The sequence below is a fragment of the Pogona vitticeps genome, chromosome 1 (assembly GCF_051106095.1).
Source record: "Pogona vitticeps strain Pit_001003342236 chromosome 1, PviZW2.1, whole genome shotgun sequence".
Classification (NCBI taxonomy): domain Eukaryota; kingdom Metazoa; phylum Chordata; class Lepidosauria; order Squamata; family Agamidae; genus Pogona; species Pogona vitticeps.
The window spans coordinates 202,454,934-202,477,858 of NC_135783.1; the positions used below are offsets into that span (position 1 = coordinate 202,454,934).

Sequence of the window (22,925 nt, forward strand, 5' to 3'; positions counted from 1 at the left end):
GGTTATTTGGAAGTTCAGTCATGGCAACTGGACTTCACTCTTATTAGGCTGAAACGTCCAACTGCCATGACTCAATTTCCAGACTTCCTTAACAACCTGAATCAACATGTACAACAGTGCTGAAATCTGACAGTAATTCATTGGGTGCAGAGGTACACCACTAGATCTTGGCCACCATGAATTAAGCCAAGAAAATGTTTACAACTTGCTGGTTTTGGGGAAACTTACCACCACTTTTCCCCCAGGCCCTTGACTTCGGACAGTTACACCCATCCACTGGTCTTCCTTGCTTTCTTTTGTCAGATCAGCTGAAAAAATAATCACAAAGTGGTTTCACATGCGCTCTTTTTAAAAGTAATGTTTCCGGTAACATGAACAGTTACTTAGTAAAGGTTCCCCTTGACATTTAGTCCAGTTGTGTCTGACTCTAGGGGGCGGTGCTCATCCCTGTCTCCAAGCCATAGAGCCAGTTTTTTCATAGACAGTTTTCTGTGGTCACGTAGCCAGCATGACTAGACATGGAACACTGTTACCTTCCCACCGTGGTGGTTTCTATTTATCTACTGTACTTGCATTTTTACATACTTTCAAACTGCTAGGTTGGCAGGAGCTGGAACAAGCGATGGGAGATCACTCCGTCACGTGGATTTGATCTTACGACGGCTGGTCTTCTGACCTTGCAGCACAGAGGCTTCTGCGGTTTAACCCGCAGTGCCACCATGTTCAAATGTACAGTTACTTACAAACATTTTATTTTAAAACTAAATCCATCAACTAAATTCATTCAGTACCTGAAACCATCTTTAGATGGCACTGTTTGCCCACACTTTCAAAATAAAGTAAAGGACAACTCTCAACTGTTTATCAGTATGAACATTCCCTGAGGAAATAGCTCCTCTTATTCAGTTCAAGCGGGACTCTTCCACAGTCCAGCCACTTTAGACACCATCCATCACCACCCTGGCGTTCTGTCTGTTCCTTCGCCCCTGGCACTTTGCAGTAGGCTAATTATTGAGCTAAATTGGGATGGGGGTGGGGAGGGGGAAGAGATCCTTCTACAGATATTCTGTAGTTTTGTGAACCTTGGCATTCTTCGAGTCTTTTCAGGCCCTTTGCATACAGCTACATGAGGTAGCAAGAGAAACTGGCACTCAAGACAGTTAAATCACTATTAATACATATGATAGGCTGTATTTTGAGTGGAGTATGCTTCCCCCCCCTCCGGAACACTCTGTGTGTATGTGTATGAGTTAATAGTGTACATCTGTGCCCAATGAAACTGTTACTCCTCAATGAATAGCTAAATTATATGAACATTGCTTAGAAAAGACACAATCCATGGGAAGTCGTGCTACAAAACCCACAAGTTCCGCAACAGCATTGCCTGCTTGTAGTAGAAGAACTTGGGGGTCTGTCACTAAGTCCCTTAAGAGTTTCACTAAGGATTTTCAGAGCAAAATAATAATACAGCAAGAATAGTAACAGTCACATAGTAATCTGAAAAATAACCAACAAGAGGGTCCATAGGAAAATTTTTGAGAAAAAAACTAAACATTCCTCTAATGAGATTTTTAAAAACAACAACAACAACAAAACCCACCAGAAACAGATCTTCAAATTTGGCCTGAAATAGAACAGCCACATATTGGTGAGCTCACCTTTCTCATCAAATTGTACGCGTATGCATGGCACATCTGGAGAGCGAATGTCACAGCTGTATAGGCCTCCAGTTCTGTTGGCCAGCTGTGATGGGAAAGCTTTTTGTCGAGGTGCACCAACCAGCAACCTGTTGAGAGATGAACAACAGAAGGCATTTGAACATTTAACAGTTAACTGGATTTTTCTGCAACCGTTATTAATGCATTGATTGAGGAGTGTCACAGTAAGTTACATTATTGCATCCGTTCTTCAGTACCGTATTAGAAGTAGATCCACTTCATGAAGTATGGACGGAAATGCAAGCCATCCTGGAGCAGATTTTGCTTAAGGTCAACTGAGGCCTTCCAGAGGTTTTTTGGCACACAACTCCCATCAACCCCAGATAGCATTGCCAGTTGTGAAGGATTATACACTGATGTTCTAAGATACCTAGAGGCTGCAATTGTCCAGCCCTGATTTAAGATTAGCAACTGAAAGGAACCACTGGATCAAGACAAGTGTCTCTGCTCACCACAATATGACCACAGAATCATGGAGTAATGGAGTTGGAAGGGGCCTCTGAGGCCAACCCCTGTCTCAGTGAAGGAGTACAAATCAAAGGATATCTGACACATGGCTGCCTAACCTTCTCTGGCGCACCTCCCATGTTGGAGTGCTCACCATCTCCCAAAGTAATTGGTTCCTGTCACATACAGCACTGATGGTACCTGTCTGCCATGGGTTTGGAGGGAAAGTTCCATCCTATGGGGAGTGGAAGGCGGGACATCAGGGGGAGGAGCTGTACTGTATATATATGTGGAGCTTGTGTGGAGAAGTTTAGAAGCAGGAGTGGGAGTCTGTGTGTCAGACTGAGTACAACTGTGTGTCAGTTAGTACATACCTGATAGGTTCAGGTTTCTTTATAAGTAGCCAGAACTGATAGGTTCAGGGTCTGTGCTTTACTTTAAAGTGTTCTGGGGGAACCAAACTGTTGTATGTATATGATTTGGACTATGCCACGTTACATTATCCTATTTACCTGATCTTTTTATTTACCCTGTTTGTTATTTCAATAAACCTTGTTCTTTTGTTTAGTAAAATCCATTCCTGGTCTGTGTGACTCCTTATAGGGAATGGTTGGTGGCAGCTTAATTATAGGGTGGTATACTCCAGTAGGTCTGGGGTTGTCACATTGATTGGTGTCCAGCGGGTGGGATACGACTAGTCCAGTTGTCCAGTGGTCCAGCAAAGCCTTGGCAAGTGTGCCCAGAGCAAGGGGGGTCTAGTCAGGGACAATCTGAGGGCGCGTAGGTAATCTTCTAGGCTTACCTCACGGGGAGGTAGGCTAGTGGAAGAACGTGCACACTCGGATTGGTGGGACTAGATTAGGGAGCTCTGAGGCAACCCGTTTTGGCGGGAAAGAGCTGAGGCAAAGCTGAGTGAAGTAACAGTGATCTAGCCTGTCTGCTGAGAGGCCTAGCAGAGGGGGTGGATTCTGCCTGGCAACAGTTGCAAGTTGGTGCTGAAGGAACAGCAGCAATCTATAGAAGGCTGTTTCTGAGGCAAAAGGAAAAAAGTCGTCGCTTTATTTTGAGGCTTGACTTTTGAAGGCAGCCTGTTCTGGGGGGGGGATTATGCCCTTGACTCGAAGCCAAATGGCAGAAATGGGTGAAGTGAGAGAACCACAGGTAGACCAAGGTTCTGAGGAGGAATTTGGCTCAGTGCAGGATGAGAGCACGGGAGAACAGAACCCAGAACTCAGAAAAATGCTCCTAGCCCAACAGCATGAACTGAGGGTGAGGGAAATGGAGGAAAGATTAGAGAGAGAAAGAATGGCGTTGGAGAGAGAGAGGATGGCGTATGAGTTAAGAAAATTGGAAATGATGAACCAGAACAATAATAACAATAGAGATTCTGAGGTGGGCCAATTGTCTAAAACTGACCTGAAAAAATTCACTGTGTACCACAAGGGAGATTGCCCTGAGGTGTTCTTTTCCCTCGTGGAAAGAGCGTTTGTGGACTTCTCAGTAAGGGAAACTGAGAAGATGACCATTATGCGATCTTTAATCAGTGGCAGCCTGGCAGAAGTCTGGTGTTTGCCAGACATGGGATAAACGCGGAACAGCTGAGGCAAAGATTCAGGTCACTCACAAAAAAACCAGAGCAGACTTTTACCCAAGTGGGGGCCCAACTGGTGAGGTTGCTAGAGAAATGGCTGTCTCAGGACGGGACAGAGACCTTCCAGCAGCTCAAAGACCTGATAGCGCTGGAACAGTTTTATTCAGTCCTGCATGGGGAACTAAAGTTCCATGTGAGGGAAAGGAAACCTAAATCTGTGGCAGAAGCGGCAGAGATCGCGGATTTTATTTCCCAAATAAGAAAGCCCTTAGGTGCTGAGGGGAAATCTGTAGGTAAACCCAAAGAAACCTACAGCAAGTACTCTCAGGGACCAGGGAAAAACCAGCAAGGGGGAGGGGCCCATGTTGAAGGGAAGCCCTCAGACAGGAAACCACAAAGACCTCAGATTTTGGAGGGAAAACCAAAACCAGATGAGAAAGACTCAAAATACAGCAGAAAATGTTATTTCTGTCAAGGAAAGGGCCATCTAATCTCAGAGTGTGAGAAATTAAAGCAGCTAAAGGGAAATTTGCCTCATGATTTGAGTGGAACCAAGCCAAAAGCTGTGTTCTGTGTCCAGACAGAGCAAAGCTCCTTGCCATTGAGGGAGCCTGTTACCATGGCTACTCAATCTGGAACAGTTACATCTGCTGATCAGGCTGGGGAAAATGGTCCTCTTGTGGAGGTCAAGCGCTGCTTACTAGTGAGAACAGATTCACAATTGTTTGAGACCGCAGGGGTGGACGTAGGAATACTTGACCATCAGTATAGGGGGCTAAGGGATACTTGTTCCCAGGTGACCCTGTGCCATCCAGACATTATTCCTAGGGAGTATATAATCCCAAATGAGAGCCTAAAGGTGGCAGGGATTGAGGGGCAGGTGATCTCACTGCCAGTAGCTGAGGTACCTGTGAGCTTTCAAGGCTGGAGGGGAGTTTGGCGGCTAGCGATTTCATCGACTCTGCCAGCAGCCGTGCTCGTGGGAAATGACCTGGCTGAACATGTGAAACGGGTGCTAGTGATTACACGCTCACAAGCTACCACGGGGACAGTTCAGGGGGGTACTGAAGGGCCCGAGGATGAAGCATGTGAGGGTAGTCCCGAAGCTGTGGTAGAAACCTTAACCACAGACAGCAAATTTGGCCAAGAGCAAAAGGCAGACGCCACTCTCCGAAAGTGTTTTGAACAGGTGACAGACACCCAGCTAACACCTGAAGCCCCAGCGAGATTTCACGAGAAAAAGGGAATTTTATATAGAGAGACCCTGATGAATATCTCAAAAGGGGGAGATGGGATCAGAAGTCAGCTAGTGGTACCTGAAAAGTATGGCCCCATGATCTTACAAAGGGGGCACTCTGACATGTTTGCTGCGCACTTAGGGGTGAACAAAACACAGCAGAGAATCACACAAAATTTTTACTGGCCTGAAATAGGGAAGCAGATCAAGGAGTTCTGTAAACAATGTGATGTGTGTCAGAGGCAGGGGAATAACCGTGACAGGACCAAAGCGAAGTTGTGCCCTTTGCCTGTGATTGACACTCCGTTCAAATGTATAGGAGTGGATATTGTGGGACCTTTGCCCAAGGCCACAAAGAGGGGGAACAGGTTCATTCTCACCATTGTGGACCATGCCACGAGGTACCCTGAAGCCATTCCCTTGACTAACATCGAAACTAACACAGTGGCAGATGCCTTGGTGGGGTATATGTCCAGGATGGGATTTGCCTCAGAAATAATCACAGATTTGGGCACATCGTTTACATCAAAGATCATGAAACGGTTATGGCAAATCTGTGGAATTAAGCACAGGGAAACCACTGCCTATCACCCTGAAAGTAATGGGTTAACGGAGAAGTTCAATGGGACTTTGATGCGCATGATTAGGGCTTACTTGGCAGAGAATCCAAACAATTGGGACCAGAAGCTGCAATCCCTTTTGTTTGCTTATCGATCAGTGCCACAAGCCAGTACCGGGTTCAGTCCGTTTGAACTTTTGTTTGGGAGAAGGGTGAAAGGGCCACTTGATTTAATCAAACAAAATTGGGAGCAGATCACCCAGGATGACCCACAAGACGTTGTGACATATATAGACTCTTTAATGAATGACCTAAAGAGAAACCTAGAGCTGGCAGCAGAAAACCTGCAAGCTCAGAAGGTTAGACAGAAAACCTGGTATGACCAGAAAGCCAGGGAGAGGCACTTTAACCCAGGGGAGGAAGTGCTTTGGCCTAGGCCCTGCAAAGAGAACAAACGGCAGCTGGGTAGCCCAGAAATAAAATACTTGGGTCACATAGTAGGGGGAGGAGTGATCAAACCCCTAGAGGCCAAGATAGAAGCTGTTCGTGATTGGCCCAGACCCAACACCAAGAAAAAAGTCAAATCATTTCTTGGGTTGGTGGGCTACTACAGAAAGTTCATCCCGAGGTTTAGCGAGATGGCGACTCCGCTGACCGATCTGACGCGGAAGAAGACTGATGACCGCATCCCGTGGACCAGCGACTGTGAGGAGGCGTTCCAGAGGTTGAAGGAGGCGCTCATCAATTATCCAGTGCTGCGTGCTCCAGACTTCGACCGGGAGTTCATCATCTACACCGATGCGTCTAACAGCGGGGTAGGAGCAGTTCTTTGCCAGGAGGATGAAAATGGTGACCAGCATCCAGTGTCCTACCTGAGTAGGAAACTCCAGAAAGGTGAGAGACATTTGGCAACCATGGAAAAGGAGTGCCTGGCCATAGTATACGCGATTCAGAAGGCCAAGCCTTACATCTGGGGAAGACATTTTATTCTGTGCACTGACCACTCACCACTGCAGTGGTTAAAGACAATGAAAACCCATAATAGTAAACTTATGAGGTGGGCTTTAAACCTGCAAGATTATGACTTTGAAGTGAAGGTGGTCAGAGGGTCAATGAACTGTGTTGCTGACGCCTTGTCAAGAAGACTCGACGAGTGAAGACGGCAGAGAAACCATGGACTATGTATATGTTGGTGACTAAAAGTTAAATGTACCTGTTTATTTTTTGAACAGGCTTGGTTTGTATTAATAAAGGTAACTTAATGTATGGTAAATGTTAATGTTTAAATGCATAAGTGTTATGTTTAACCTAGAGTGTAAGTATGGGATTGTATGTTATTGTATAACTGTTTTGGTATGTTTTGATCCTGGTTGTTTTTTTGGAGAAAAGCACTTTAGCTTTTCCCCTGCAAAACAACTTATAAAGAGGGGAGGTGTCACATACAGCACTGATGGTACCTGTCTGTCATGGGTTTGGAGGGAAAGTTCCATCCTATGGGGAGTGGAAGGCGGGACATCAGGGGGAGGAGCTGTACTGTATATATATGTGGAGCTTGTGTGGAGTTTAGAAGCAGGAGTGGAGTCTGTGTGTCAGACTGAGTACAACTGTGTGTCAGTTAGTACATACCTGATAGGTTCAGGTTTCTTTATAGGTAGCCAGAACTGATAGGTTCAGGGTCTGTGCTTTACTTTAAAGTGTTCTGGGGGAACCAAACTGTTGTATGTATATGATTTGGACTATGCCACGTTACATTATCCTATTTACCTGATCTTTTTATTTACCCTGTTTGTTATTTCAATAAACCTTGTTCTTTTGTTTAGTAAAGTCCATTCCTGGTCTGTGTGACTCCTTATAGGGAATGGTTGGTGGCAGCTTAATTATAGGGTGGTATACTCCAGTAGGTCTGGGGTTGTCACAGTTCCATTGTTATATTGCTCTAACAGGAAGATTTTTTCCCCTGATATTCAATTGAAATCTGGCTTCCTGTAACATCACCAACACACACACACACACAGACACCCGATTTTCATACACTGATCTGCACTGTTTTACAACTCCACTCTTTTTCTTTCTTTCTTTTTTTTTTTTGCTTTCAAAATATAATTTCAGGCTTGTATTTTCATCTCTTTTCTTTCAACGTAGCATAAATGTTAAGCTTCATTTGCTTTAAACAAGGCACCGTGATAATCACCTAAAGCAGCAGCCACAGGGGAGCAAAGGAATCTTGCTTTTTCTTTCACTGATTATTGGTATTTGTTTGTTTATTTGCTTGTTTGCTTATTTAAATATTTATCCCACATATAAAAAAAATTCAATACAAAAATACAATAGATGGCGGCAAAACAGTAACCATTATTCCAAAATTCATGGAATATAGGCAATCAAAACCAAATTTGTCAAGTGAAGCCAAGGAGGGAAGGGGCCAGTCACAACTCTATTGGAAAAGAGTTCCATAATGATGGGACCACTACAGAGAAAGCGAAGTTTCCCATTGCTGATTTTCAGGCCTCCCTCAGGGGCCACCTATAGCATCCCAGTATATGAGGTGCGGATAGGACGGGTGGACGTTATGAGGGAGAGGCACTCAGACAAGTTGTTGTTGTTTAATCATTAAGTCATGCCCAACTCTTTGTGACCCCATGGACCAGAGCACGCCAGGCCTTCCTGTCTTCCACTGCCTCCTGGAGATGGGTCAAATTCATGTTGATGGCTTCAGTCACACTGTCCAACCATCTCGTCCTCTGTTATCCTCTTCTCCTCGTGCCTTCACATTTTCCCAATATCAGGGTCTTTTCCAGGGAGTCTTCTCTTCTCATCAGAGGGCCAAAGTATTGGAGCCTCAGGATCTGTCCTTCCAGTGAGCACTCAGGGTTGATTTCCTTTAGAATTGATAGGTTTGTTCTCCTTGCAGTCCAGGGGACTTTCAAGAGCCTCCTCCAGCACCACAATTCAAAGGCATCAATTCTTCGGCGGTCTGCTTTCTTTATGGTCCAGCTCTCAATTCCATACATCACGACAGGAAAAACCATAGCTTTGACTATGCCAACTTTTGTTGGCAAGGTGATGTCTCTGCTTTTTAAGATGCTGTCAAGATTTGTCATCGCTTTCCTCCCAAGAAGCAGCCGTCTTTTAATTTCGTGGCTGCTGTCTCCATCTGCAGTGATCATGGAGCCCAGGAAGATAAAATCTGACACTGCCTCCATATCTTCCCCTTCTGTTTCCAGGAGGTGATGGGACCAGTGGCCATGATCTTAGTTTTTTTGATGTTGAGTTTCAGACCGTTTTTTGCACTCTCCTCTTTCACCCTCATTACAAGGTTCTTTAATTTCTCCTCACTTTCTGCTATCAGAGTGGTATCATCTGCATATTGGAGGTTGTTGATATTTCTTCCGGCAATCTTAATTCCAGTTTGGGATTCCTCCAGTCCAGCCTTCCGCATGATGTATTCTGCATATAAGTTAAATAAACAAGGAGACAATATACAGACTTGTTGTACTCCTTTCCCAATTTTGAACCAATAAGTTGTTCCATATCCAGTTCAAACGGTTGCTTCCTGTCCCACGTACAGGTTTCTCAGGAGATAGATAATGTGATCAAGCACTCCCATTTCTTTAAGAACTTGCCATAGTTTGCAGTGGCCCACACAGTCAAAGGCTTTTGCGTAGTCAATGAAGCATAAGTAGATTTTTTTTGGAATTCTCTAGCTTTCTCCATAATCCAGCGCATGTTAACAATTTGGTCTCTAGTTCCTCTGCCCCTTAGAAATCCAGCTTGTACTTCTGGGAGTTCTTGGTCCACAGACTGCTGAAGCCTACATTATAGGATTTTGAGCATAACCTTGCTAGTGTGTGAAATGAGTGCAATTCTACAGTAGTTGGAGCATTTTTGGCACTGCCCACTGCTGACTTTTCCAAACTTGCTGGCATAGTGAGTGTAGCACCTTAACAGCATCCTCTTTTAAGATTTTAAATAGTTCAATTGGAATGCCATCTCCTCCACTGGCCTTGTTGTTAGCCATGCTTTCTAAGGCCCACTCGACTTCACTCTCCAGGATGTCTGGCTCAAGGTCAGCAGCCACAAAACCTGGGTTGTCCAGGACATCCAGATCTTTCTGGTATAATTCCTCTGTGTATTCTTGCCACCTCTTCTTGATGCCTTCTGCTTCTGTTAGGTCCATACCATTTTTGTCCTTTATCATGTCCATCATTGCACAAAATGTTCCTTTAACATCTCCAATTTTCTTGAACAGATCTCTGGTTTTTCCCTTTCTATTATATTCCTTTATTTCTTTCCACTGTTCATTTAAGAAGGCCCTCTTGTCTCTCCTTGCTATTCTTTGGAGTCTACATTCAATTTTCTGTAACTTTCCCTATCTCCTTTGCATTTTGTTTCCCTTCTCTTATCTGCTATTTGTAAGACCTAGTTGGACAACCACTTTGCTTTCTTGCATTTCCTTTGGGGGGGCGATGTTTTTTGTTGCTGCCTCCTGTACAATGTTACAAGCCTCCATCCATAGTTCTTCAGGTACTCTGTCCACCAAATCTAATTCCTTAAATCTGTTCTTTACTTCCACTGTGAATACATAAGGGATTTGGATTAGATTATACCTGGCCATCCCAGTGGTTTTTCTTACTTTCTTCAGTTTAAGCTTGGTTTTGCTATGAGAAGCTGATGATCAGAGCCACAATCAGCTCCAGGTCTTGTTTTTGCTGACTGTATAGAGCTTCTCCATCTTTGGCTGCAGAAAACATAATCAATTTGATTTCAGTATTGCCTATCTGGTGATTTCCATGTGTAGAGCCACCTCTTGTGTTGTTGGAAAAGAGTGTTTGTGATGACCAGCTTGTTCTCTTGACAAAACTCTATTAGCCTTTGCCTTGCTTCGTTTTGAACTCCAAAGCCAAACTTCCCTGTTGTTCCTTTTATCTCTAGTCTCCCTCCTTTAGCATTCAAGTCCCCTAGAATGAGAAGAACATCTTTCTTTGGTGTCAGTTCTAGAAGGTGTTGTAAATCTTTATAGAATTGGTCAATTTCAGCCTCTGCAGCATTGGTGGTTGGTGCATAAACATGGATTACTGTGATGTTGAAAGGTCTGCCTTGGATTTGTATTGAAATCATTCTCTCATTTTTGAAATTGTATCCCAATACAGCTTTTTCACTCTTTTGCTGACTATGAAGGCTATCCCATTTCTTCTACAGGATTCTAGCCCACAATAGTACATATGATAATCATCTGAATTCCCGTCCATTTTAGTTCACTAATGCCCAGGATATCAATGTTTATTCTTGCCATCTCCTGTTTGACCACAACCAGCTAACCAAGATTCATAGACCTTACATTCCAGGTTCCTATGCAGTATTTGTCTTTGCAGCATCGGACTTTCCTTTCACTTCCAGGCGTGTCCACAGCTGAGTGTTCTTTCGGCTTTGGCCCAACACTTCATTATCTCTGGAACTACTTGTATTTGTCCTCCGCTCTTCCTCAGTAGCATGTTGGACGCCTTCTGACCTGAGGGGCTCATCTTCCAGCGTCATACGGTTTAGCCTTTTGTTTCTGTCCATGGAGTTTTCTTGGCAAAGATACTGGAGTGGCTTGCCAGTTCCTGCTCCAGGCGGATCGCATTTAGTTGGAACTCTCCACTATGTCCTATCCGTCTTGGGTGTCCCTGCACAGCATAGCCCATAGCTTCTCTGAATTACTCAAGCCCCTTCACCATGACAAGGCAGCAATCCGTGAAGGGGCTCAGATAAATAGTAAGGTCCTAAACAGTTTAGGGCTTTTAAAGTCAGCATAAGCTGACACAAAGTCACCTGGAATTTGGCCCAGAAGCATACCAGCAGCCAGTGCAAACATGCCAGGACAGGTGATAAAGGATCATATTTTGATATTCCAGACACCAGCCTGGCTGCTGCGTTTTACACTTCCCGCAGCTTCAAGGGCAGCCCCATGTAGAGAGCATTGCAACACTGTAGCCTATCCTCGAGATTGCCAGCACATGAACCACTGTTGTTAAGCACTTCCTGTCAAGGTAGAGGCAAAGTTGTGTGATCTGCCTAAGATGAAAAAAGGCAGACCTGGCCATGGCTGGGATCTTTTTCTCCATTGAGAGTGCTGGGTCCAGAAGAATACCTAAACTGTATCTTAATAATGCTGCACTTAACTATAAATTAAGTTTTCAGGTGGTTTGGGTAAATACGTAAAAGAAAATTAGAAAAAGCATTGAGAAAAGCGAGGATCAGCCACTGTCTCTGGTTGGGACGAATACTGCTGAATAATAACATTGCCATAGCCCTTGTCAAGTTCTCTTGAGGCGAAAGTACAATGAAAGTGTTATTACAAAGTAGCCAGAAAACTGATATTCTGCCGGAGTTAAATCAAATGTCATTCCGGAACAGAGCTAACTCAGTGAAAGCAATAAGACTGAAGTGATAAATACACACACGGTCTCCTTGATTTCATTGGTTCTCTTCTCCTTAGCACTAACAGGGGCTCTAGTCCTTTCCTTTGAACTTTTAAAGGTAGCAAGAGTCCATTTACATGCGATACGAAGTAAATTTATGACTAACACTAAACATTGAAAAATTTGGTTCGCTGTCTTTGGGCAAAGTGAAAAATTGGTTAAAATTGCAACACTCAAGTCCCCTCGACGGGAACGAAGAAAGTCGTGTTCAGCTCTCTTAAGGCAGCGGCTGCAGACTTGATGGAACCCACCTTTCCCCCTTGAACCGAGTCAGAGAAGGACTGCACCTGTGCTATCTACCTCCGACCCATCTTTCAGATAAGAAAAATCCTACTGCTCTGAACCATGATCTCGTGTGGTCTCAAAATGTTACACTTAATGGTTGATCTAACTGATGAAAATATCTTCTTCAGCATAGTCATAGTGCACATGCCTTCATGTATGCACACATGTAAGTCACGGCTAAAAATAGAGGAAAGGGGGATTTTAGGGAAGAAAGCATGGAGGACTGCAGCCTACTCTTGATACCTGAGCCAGAGTTGATGGCTGACAAGGATTAATTCTGCATCAACAACCCCCCCCCCCGCTATCATTTCATCCTACAGAGATCCTGAGGAACTCTCTCTACAAATGATTTATTAAATCCATCATTCCCTCATTTCTGAGAGCTGTCCTCTTAAATCTCTTAGGTTTTCTACCACACAGAGAGACAAGAAGAGCAACACATTAAAGGCAACCAAATTAAAGCTTATTTTGTTGCCTTTAATGGATGGCTTCTCTCATCTCTTCACAAGATTAAGGAACTCTTGCTTTTGCTATGTTTTGAGTACTTACAGCTCTCTAAATTATGAAATTGCTTTCTCATCTGAGTGTGTTTCCATTAAAGGTGTTGTTATTCTTCGACATTGCTGTTTCCTTTTTACCTTGTTTGGTATACATTCATGATAAGATTACAGTTTAGAGAGGAAGCAGCTGCAATTCCTGAAATGATGTCTATATGGCAGGCTCTCCTACTCTGCTGCCCTCTAAATATACTGGGCAACAACCTCCATCATTTCCAGCCACTATGGTTTCTGGTCATGTTGGCTTGGGGTGGCAGAACTTATACACCTGTATGTTTCAGAGCAGCAGGCTTAGGAGGGATGTTATATCATCAAGCTACTAATAAGAGAAGCATATCAAAATAATATAGGATGCTGGTATGGATTTATAATTATTTACATTACAATTATCATATGTAGTTTGAGAAATATAAATCCACACACACAGGTCACTACAAGGAGCCTTGTGACACAGTGGTTAAAATGCAGTACTGCAGTCAAGACCCTGCTCACAACCCGGGTTTGATCTCAATGGGCTCACATAGCAGGCACAAGGCTGACTCATCCTTCCATTCTTCCAAGGTCAGTAAATTAAGTAAAAAGTGTGCTGCTTATAAAAAGCGTGCTGCTTATATGAAATTGTACCCATCTCGCTGGGGGGTGGGGCGCAATGTGTAGCCTGCACAATTAAATTGTAAACCTCCCAGAGCATGCTCTAAAAGCACTATGGGGCAGTATAGAAGCAGCACACTTTGCTTTGCTTTAGGGGCATGCAAAACTCCCTGGACACACTCTGTACCCAAATAATGGGCTTACAGATTGGGGTTGACTAGGTGCATATTCGTTAGGAGACACTTCAATGTCCCCCGACCTACGTCTTTGACAGTAATTTCTACATTTCTGGATCTCCCTTTTCAAAAAAGGGTCTGTGAATGGACGGAAATAGCAATCAGCCGTGAGTTGCCCTGGTGGCACCATGGCTCAGATGACTTCAGATGACAGACAAAGAACTACATTTTTATCATCCCCCCCCCCCTTTAAAACATCCTTCAAATAGAAAACCAACAGAGAAAACAAAAGACGGGAAATATATTTTCCATGATGAACTACTTTTCTGTCCACTTGGAATTTTTCAAATGAAGGAACATTCAAAAAATCTCATTTTTCACATGGAGCCTACAACGGTACAGCTCTTTTGACCAAATCATCACTTCAGCACCCAATTCTTTCGCATGCACAAACCAGTGCGTCTTTCATACAAGCATGAGCATCTTGCTAACTGAATCCCTCCTCACAGCCATTTCCAGGAACATCCTGACTCTTAGGCTCTCCAACGTCATTAAATAAGATCTGGTCAAAACTTTGTCCACTTGACTCATGTCTTCAGTTTTTCTTTCTTTCTTAAAATAAAAATACTAATAAAAAATACTGTGCACGAATAAGGTTGGGGAGACATAAACCTCTTCCTTTCCCTACCCCAAGTGGTCTTAATGATAGTAGGATAGTGGGGCAATTCCCTCCCCCCCAATATTATGAACCAAAGAGAGTGAAAGGAGAAAAGAAGCACCAGTGAAGCTGACATAATGCAAGACAGCAGCCTTGTCATTTTTAGTAGAAAAAGGAGACATTGAAGGAAATCAGCATGGGTGGACACTCTCCACCAGCCCATTGCATCCTCCCTCCCACCCTTCTGTATAGGGTGGAATGTTTAAAATGTAAGCAGGTCCCTCCCTAAAGGTTATAAGTTGAGGGTGAAAGAATGATGGGTGGAGAATTAAGAAAATGCACTGAAGATAGAAAACATCTGTTCACAGACCTCATGTGCGCGCGCATGCAAACACTCCCCAAAACCAAAAAACAGTTGCAAACCCACGTTGCTACAAGGGCACATGAAACCATGCAAGACCTGCTCCTGCTGCATCTAAACACTGCATGTCTGATTTTCACCTATCTACCTTGAACATTATTAAGTCCTGAAAGTGCTTTATGCCAATGTGTGTGAGATCTCTGAGGATGTGTTCCCACAGTTACAACCTGCCTTTGCTGAGAATGCCATTTTAGTCAGAAGATGAACTGTAGGTCAACAGATGAGAAAGAGCTTGGAAATCTTACTTGCTCGGACCAAATCCCCCAGAATCCAACAGCCACCATCCTCTGCTGTGGTTCCTGGGAGTTGCAGCACAAAAAGCAACTTTTCCAGGTGAGCAAAAATATGCTTTGCATTCAACATATTCCCAATTCAGTGCCCAGTTTAAGGAAGCCACCTTGACTGAACTGCCACCAATCAAATGAGAGAGACCAGTACTAAACGGTCTAAGAATCCACCTAGAACACAAGACCTTCCTCTTTCTCAACAGTCACAAAGAGTCGCAGCTGCAGTCAAAGCAGGGCTTTGCTATGGCTACTGCACAGGCAGCAGGCAAGAGCCTTTATAAAATCAGGAAAGGTTCATGTTCACTGTCTAATCTGGCCCTCGGAAACCTCTGCACAGGACGTCCGTCCCCAGTCTGCTGCCTTTGAAGACAAACAGGGCCATTTCTGCCACTGTGCCTGGTAGCCCCTGAAAAGAGCTTTCCTCCATGTAAAGGTTCAAAAAACCAGTCCTGCCTTTCCCAACCCAAACCATGTCCAACATCTGGAACAACTACTCCCATCATCCCCAGCCAATATGCATTACAGTGGTGCCTCACTTAATGGGCGCCCCGTTGAACGACGAATCCGCATAGCGATGAATTTTTTGCGATTGTTTTTGCGATCGCATTGCGATGTTTCTAATGGGAAAAATCGCTTTGCGATGATCGGTAAGCAGTTTCGCTTACCAATTTTTGCATAACGATGATTTCCCAACAGCTGATCGGCGGTTCCAAAATGGCTGCCGGGTAAAAAAATGGCCGCCCGCTGTGTTTTCACCCGGATTCCTCGCTTACCAGGCAGTGAAAATGGCCGCCGTATGGAGGATTTTCACATAAAGTTGAGTTTTTTGCCCATAGGGACACATTAAACAGGTTTTAATGCATTCCTATGGGCTTTTTATTTTCGCATAGCGACGAATCCGTATAGCGATGATTTTTGCTGCATGGATTATCGTCGCTATGCGGGGGCACCACTGTATATATATCACTCAAGCTAGAAGCCATCACCATATTGTGGTCATGAACTTAATAAGAGAATTACACACAACCTCAAGACACTCTTTCTTCTCTCCCTTCCTCCCTCTCTCCCCCCCTCTTTTTTTTTGTCCTGAGCCCACTGCTTGGACACTGTACAGTAGGAATAGAAAATACATAGACCACCACAAAGAATGCAACTCCCATTATTTTTCCCCGTCAATGGCACTGCTGGCTAGGGCTTTTGGGGTTTGCAGTCCCACATCTAGAAAGGCACAATTTCCCCATGTCTGTTCCCTCACATCCTCTCTTTGTCATGCATTTGAATTTTTAGAATTTCTTGTGTTTTCCATTGTGTTTTCCATTTCTCAGAATGGTATTGGTTTTCTTTAATGTTTGTGTACTAATTGTTCTTAACTTTAATACAATATTGCTTTTCAATTATGTAAGCTGCCTCCCTATACTCATTGTTCTTAGGTTTAAAGATCGCCTTTTATTGATGTTAACCGCCATTGTATATTCAATTGTTTTCAACTTTAAATATTGTCTTTCAATGTTGTAAGCTGCCTTGGATCCTTTCCAAGGAGACTGGTGGGGTGAAAATATTTTAAATAAATAAGTATATCTATATTTAAAAGGGCCCAGCCTCTCTTTCAAAATTATCCCTCTCTGGATCTTAATTTTTCACATCAACAATAAGTTGTATTGGAATGAGGAGGAGAATCGTCCCATTAAACATGCGTCCGTGTGAAGAGGGCAAGGTCATGGTGTGCCCTTGCTCCAAGACCAGGGACCTGAACTACCCACTGCAACAACCCAAGGAACAAGACTGCCCAAATGGATGGCTGTAGACGGGTTACAGAGCACTGTGACCTCGGCACACAACACAGGCACACAGGCAGAGGGTTGGGTAATCTTGTCAGTCTGCAGAGTGAAGGGAGGTATCTCAGAGACTTTTTGGGAAGTGTCCTGCCCCTGGCCGTCCAAAGATAAAGAAGAGACTTTGGGGGGGGGTGAGACATCAGGATGGAGAAAGGGGGGGGAGAAAAGGTAGGAGAGGAAGAGTCCCCTGGTAGAGGGGGTGAATGCTACCCTCAGCGATTGGGGGGGGGGATGAGGAGTCAAAAAGGGAGACAGGAGACCCTAAGACAGAAATCGGGATCCCATTAGAGAAGATAAAAGGAAGAGAAGAACTCCCCAGCAAAGAAGGAATAGCACCACCAGGAGGACAAGTACCGGCAACCTTGAGGCAAACGCCACACCTCAGAGGCCAGAGGGAATGGCTGACCATAAAGGGAAGGCTGAAGCTCCAGAGGACCAAGACTGGGGAGACACACTGGAAGAGTGGCCGGGAGGTTACTGGGTAGAGGAGCCCCCTCAGGAAGAGAGAAGATCCAGGAGAATGGGATTGTATCTACAAAGGGGTGGTTGTGTTCGATTTAGAGTCCCTAAAAGGGAGGGCTCCAAGTATCAAAACAAAAGCCCCTCCCCAACCTTCTTGTTGAGGGGAACAAGAAAGAAGGGAGAGAGAGACTGGGAAGGGAGCACGCAGAGGGAGACCTGCTTTCCTTGGCAGGGAAAGGGGGAGCGTGGTCATCAAGCCTGGAAAATGCGGGAACCGGGATCTGTCAAGGAGGACGCCCACACTCATCTGCCCTCAGTGGAGGTCTATCACCCTCTCGCTTCAAGACACTGCTTGTGAAGGACTGAGTTCTGACCAACCAACTAAGGTTGCAAGAAGATCTACAAATCCTGTACAAGAGACCAGACCTTCTATAGAGACTGTGTGAAAGTGGTGCCGAATTTCAAACCAGGACTGAGTTGATGCATGTTGGTCATGATATTTCCCCTTCCCAAACTCCAATAAACCCAGTTAAGTTTTCCTCTTCACGCACTGCTTGTCTCGATTCGGAAATGGAGAGACGTAGTCTTACTGAAGTCCCAGGGGCTCCTGGGACTCACAATCAGATTTATTATTATTATTCATTAAACTTATATGCCACTCACACTACCCAAAGGTCTCTGGGCAGCTCACAACAATTTGAATGCAATAAAAAGATAACAAGATAAAACAATTATCCATATTTAGTATAGACTCAGATTATGATGTGGAAGTAGCCAACAGAGGTTACAAAATTAAAGCATGTATGCTTTTAAAATTTACTTCTACAAAAGATTACAAAGCTGTCACAGGCTTATTTTATGACGTTTTTAAAAAAGCAATAAAAGAGCAATGAAGGTGAAAATTATTGCATGTTCTTGGTAAACATGCTGATACCAGTGGGCTGCCAGTTTTGGGTGTTCCCTGAACAAATATGTATTTCCTTTTGAACTCCGACCCACCCGCACTGTGTGTGGCAGGCTGACTTGGGTTTGTCTTCAGGAAAATGTTCTTGGTGATTCAAATAAATACTGTAGTGTCTGTCCTATCTTGCCAATAACTTAATATATATATAAAGAAATCTGGCCAATTCATGTGAACAAAGGGTCTATTTAGATGATGGGACACAAACAGAATTCAGAAAACCACTGATTCCATTGTTGCAAGTTTGATAAAATTCTGAGCAAAGGATTTTCCCCAGATAGAGCCATTATAATTCAATGGGGGGAAAACGTCCTTTGTTATTCTGGGGCAGTAGGAGCAGCCCAACTTTTCAAGGTAAATTGCCCCAGGTTAAAAAACAACAACCACAGTAGGCAAGATCTGTTGCATATGGAGTTGTATGACTCAGCATGACATTCCCAATGTCTACAGTGATTTCTTAATTTGAGGCAATTTACCATGCTACAGAAGAAGATTTTGTCCAAAACATCTAGCAGGTTTCTATGTTAATCTGCTCCAGCAAAAACAACACAGTCTTGTGGCATCTTACATGACTCACAACTTGCAAATGCAACTAGCAAGTTTTATTTAGCATTAGGTTTTGGGGATTACAGCCTGCTTCCTTAGATGCAACAACTGGGCTACGTGCATTTGAAAAACTGGGTACAGTGGTGCCTTGCATGATGACGTTAATTTGTTCCGCAAAAATCACTGTCGAACAAAAACGTCGTCATGCGATTTTAAAAAGCCCATAGAAACGCATTAAAACCCAATTAATGCGTTCCTGTGGGCTTAAAACTCACCGTCCAGTGAAGATTCTCCATAGCACGGCCATTTTCGCTGCCCGTGCAGCGAGGAATCCGTGCCAGAAAACAGCAGGCGGCCATGTTTTTCACCCGGCGGCCATTTTGAAACCACCGATCAGCTGGCCGAAAATAGTCGCTTTGCGATGATCGGTTCCCGAAGCAGGGAACTGATCATCGCAAAGCGAAATTCCCCCATAGGGAACATCGTTAAAGCGATCGCAAAATCTTCAACGTAATGTGATTTCATCATCAAACGGAGTGCTTGTAAAGCGAGGCACCACTGTAGTCTTGAAAAAGGTTATTCTACTTAGAACTTGTTATCCTCTAAGGTGCAGAAGTATTTTGAGTTCTATGAGATTTAATTCATTGTTTTCCCCTTATTATCAGCTCAAAGCAACAGCCAGTGTGATGTTTACCACGTGGCCCCTGCTTGTTTCACCAAACATAAAGAGCTCATGCTATGTCCTCTCACCAACAGATATCAATTGTGCTATTTCGTCTTTTCCTCACTGCCACCAGTGGATTTCCTTTATCCATAATTTAAAAGACTTTAGTCAGACACCTGTCTGGCTACTGCCAACAGAACTTATTTATTGAAGAGGAATAAATTAAATAAGAATCACAGATGTTCTTTATTCAGTGCCTCCAATCAAATCATTAAAATATCATATATTTTCCCACATACTCAGTCACCACCTGCTTTATCTATTAACCTTGACCAGCTTATCTCTATTAGTATATTTTCTCACTATCTCCCTATCTCCCTCTCTCTGCAAATTCTCTATTTCTCTCCCTGCAACCTCTATCTCTCCCTGCCAAACCTTCTTATATCCCCTGACTCCACCCCTCCACTCCTCTCATAGGCTCATGCAAGTGAGATCTTGAATATGAGTGACAGGAGTGACGTGGGACAATCGTTACAGTCAGTATCATGGGAGGCTCCCTTGATACTGAATCATAACTTCTGGTCCAGCTAGCTCAAAGATTCCCAAAGATGGAGAAGCTTATTGGTTCTTGTGGGTTTTTCGGACTCTTTGGCCGTGTTCTGAAGGTTGTTCTTCCTGACTTTTCACCAGTCTCTGTGGCCGGCATCTTCAGAGGACAGGAGTAGGAACTCAGTCCATGCTCTGTTGCTGTTTGTTGGATAGTTGAGTATTTATAGCTGTGGGAACAGCTTTTGTCCTTTCCAGGAGATTGGATGATTATGGTAATCAGTGTGTTTTTGTTGTGGGTGTATTGCTATGATAAGTGGGAGAGATTATCTGTCACTGTGGTTGATGGGTGTCTTTAGCAGATCTTTTTTGTGCAATGATCCCTGGTCCTTGTGGCTGGGTAGAGTTCGCTGACCTTCTGCAGGCTGTATTTTCCAATGCTGGATGCCAGGCCTTGTTCAGTTTCAGACTTTCCTCTTTTTATTGAAGCTATGCTGATGTTTATGGATTTCAATGGCTTCAACTATCCAACAAAGAGCAACAGAGCATGGACTGAGTTCCTACTCCAGTCCTCTGAAGATGCCGGCCACAGAGCCTGGCGAAACATCAGGAAGAACAGTCAGAACACGGCCAAAGAGCCCGAAAAACCCACAACAACCATCAGATCCCGGCTGTGAAAGCCTTTGAGAATATATGGAGAATCTTCTTCTGAAGACTGGACTCAGCCTGAAGGTTGGAAATCGCCCCCTTCAGCCTGCCAGCTTCTTTCGTTGCTTTCTCCGACAGGCTCTGAAGATAACAGATAAAAGGCTATATAAATCTCAGAACCATGTTGTATGAAGCTGAGCTCTAACTTGCAGCCACTCCTGTGTTTTCAGGCAATAACCTTTCTCATTCTTACTTGGACATCTTAGGTTTTGCGACATTCTTCATGCAAAGCATCTGGCCTATTACTTAGTTACAACCTTCTCCGTAAAGAATCCTAGCCCAGAATCTCGTGGGCATTCCCAGCTAGACAGACCCATTGAATCAATGGGGTTTACATACCTTTTTGATTTCACTAGTTGGGATTATATATTAAGACTTTGACCTCAGGTTCCATCAAACGCTTGAGAATTCTTTCATCAGAATCTCTTCTCTTCCAAAAACTGCTGTGACAATAATTTCATTCCTATATGTTTTCCCAGTCTAGCAGATGGAATGTGTGCTTCAGTGAACAAAGGTATTTCCATGAAGCGTTATGCTTAACACCCAACAGTTTTAACAGATAAAGCCATAAGCAACTGTTGAAATGTGTAAAAGGTTTGCATATTATCTATTTTCTGACAAAACTGATCCGAAACATGGAGTAATGACTCAGCATTAAAGTCCGTAAAAATTTATCACTGAACTGAGCCATATGTTAACATTCCCAGTTGCTACACTACGGTTAAGCAAACTGGAAGTAGAGTACACATTCACGCACCTCCTGCCCAAACACCCTTCTTGTCAGGCATGAATTTCCACCAGAGACCTTAGGCAAATTACGGGAAAGACGGAGATAAACTGCAACACTAGTTAGCTTTAGAAATAGCTAACACAGCTGTCAGTTCAATGAGGGTGGCCAGTCACAAAGAGGACTGAGCTTACACACCTTTGGTAGCTGAAGAGAAGAGGGAATTTCATTATTAAACATGCAGGATCATGGTCCTCTTTTGAATCTATCTTCCCAAAATGTACTACTTAACCACAGCTGAGGCAAGCATTATACCTCTGCAAGAACAGACTGGGAAAGGAAGTAAAGCACCCCGTCCGCACAGCATTATCCAACAACCCATTTGGAAGAAAATTACTGATGACCACACTAAGAAAACATTCCTTTCATCTGTTCATTCCGAATAATCCTACCCTACCCATGGCAACCTACACTGTCCCTTGCAAAATGTACTAATTGTTTGCAGAGATTAATCAGAATGTAAGCATTATGTTCCTGGATCTAAGTCAACATCTATCACATCCGGCGTTTTTTATCTCTAGGAGTGTCCTCATTAAGATGGGAAGTTCATAAACAGGGATAAGTGGAAGCCATGCCCTGCTGTTGGTCACCAGCCACTGATAACCAAAGCGGGATACGGATATTTCTTAGAAGCATGCTAGTCTATCGTGCTCTGATTGAACAGATGTACAAACCATGCAATTAAATGTGGGAACATGACTGTGCATGATGCACCTGGCATCAATGTTTCCTTTCTCCTCCCCTCTTAAAAATGCTCCCTTCACAGTGTTAATATGCAGGGTGGTGGGCATAAATACTCCTGTGCCCATTCATTCCTCGCCAGCCACATGACCTTAAGCCCTTGACAGCACATTCAGGTTCTCAATACACTTCACTGCTAAAGAGAATAAAATCTTCTTCCACCTAGAACAGAAAATGGCTCAGTTGTGGTTGGCAGATCATACCTCGTTCTCAAGCTAGTAAACGGCAAAAACACATCATATCCAATTAATTGGTCTAAAAAAGTAAGAATTGCCCTGTCTGTCCAAACCCTTCATAGAATAAACATCTTCCCGGTTTTGAAGTCTGGGTATTGTTAATTTATAGGGATGGAAACTCAAGTCATGAGATTAGCTGTGAAGTGCCGCCCAGAGAACACCCAGTCTAGATGGGCGGGATATAAATCTAATAAAATAAATAAATGTCAGACTTAAGTTGCACCGGAGATTCAACTTGGACTCAACTCTTCCCCCCCCCCCCCAATGACTCGGTCTCAGCTCACAACTCAGAACACACTCACCCATCTCTTTTTTTTCTGGAGAAAAAAAGCTTGTTTTTAACAGGGACTTGGAATTTTGCACCAAAGATTCAAACTTGGACTTGGGAGAAAGGACCGGGTCTCAGACCCAAAGACTTGCCAACATCTCTGTTAATTTAATATGCTATAAA

At 43.7% G+C, this 22,925-nt stretch overlaps 1 protein-coding gene across 4 annotated transcripts in view; it reads right to left on the minus strand.

Moving 5' to 3' along the window:
• Positions 1-22,925, minus strand: part of ITGA6 (integrin subunit alpha 6) — a 76,162-nt gene that overhangs the window by 38,173 nt on the left and 15,064 nt on the right. For all 4 annotated transcript variants that reach the window (XM_078394239.1, XM_072980071.2, XM_072980065.2 and 1 more), the window contains exons 2-3: positions 1,659-1,786; positions 229-308 (exon numbers count right to left, since the gene is read on the minus strand). In XM_078394239.1, the coding sequence (XP_078250365.1) occupies positions 229-308; positions 1,659-1,786 (208 nt within the window). The remainder of the gene's footprint in view (positions 1-228; positions 309-1,658; positions 1,787-22,925) is intronic.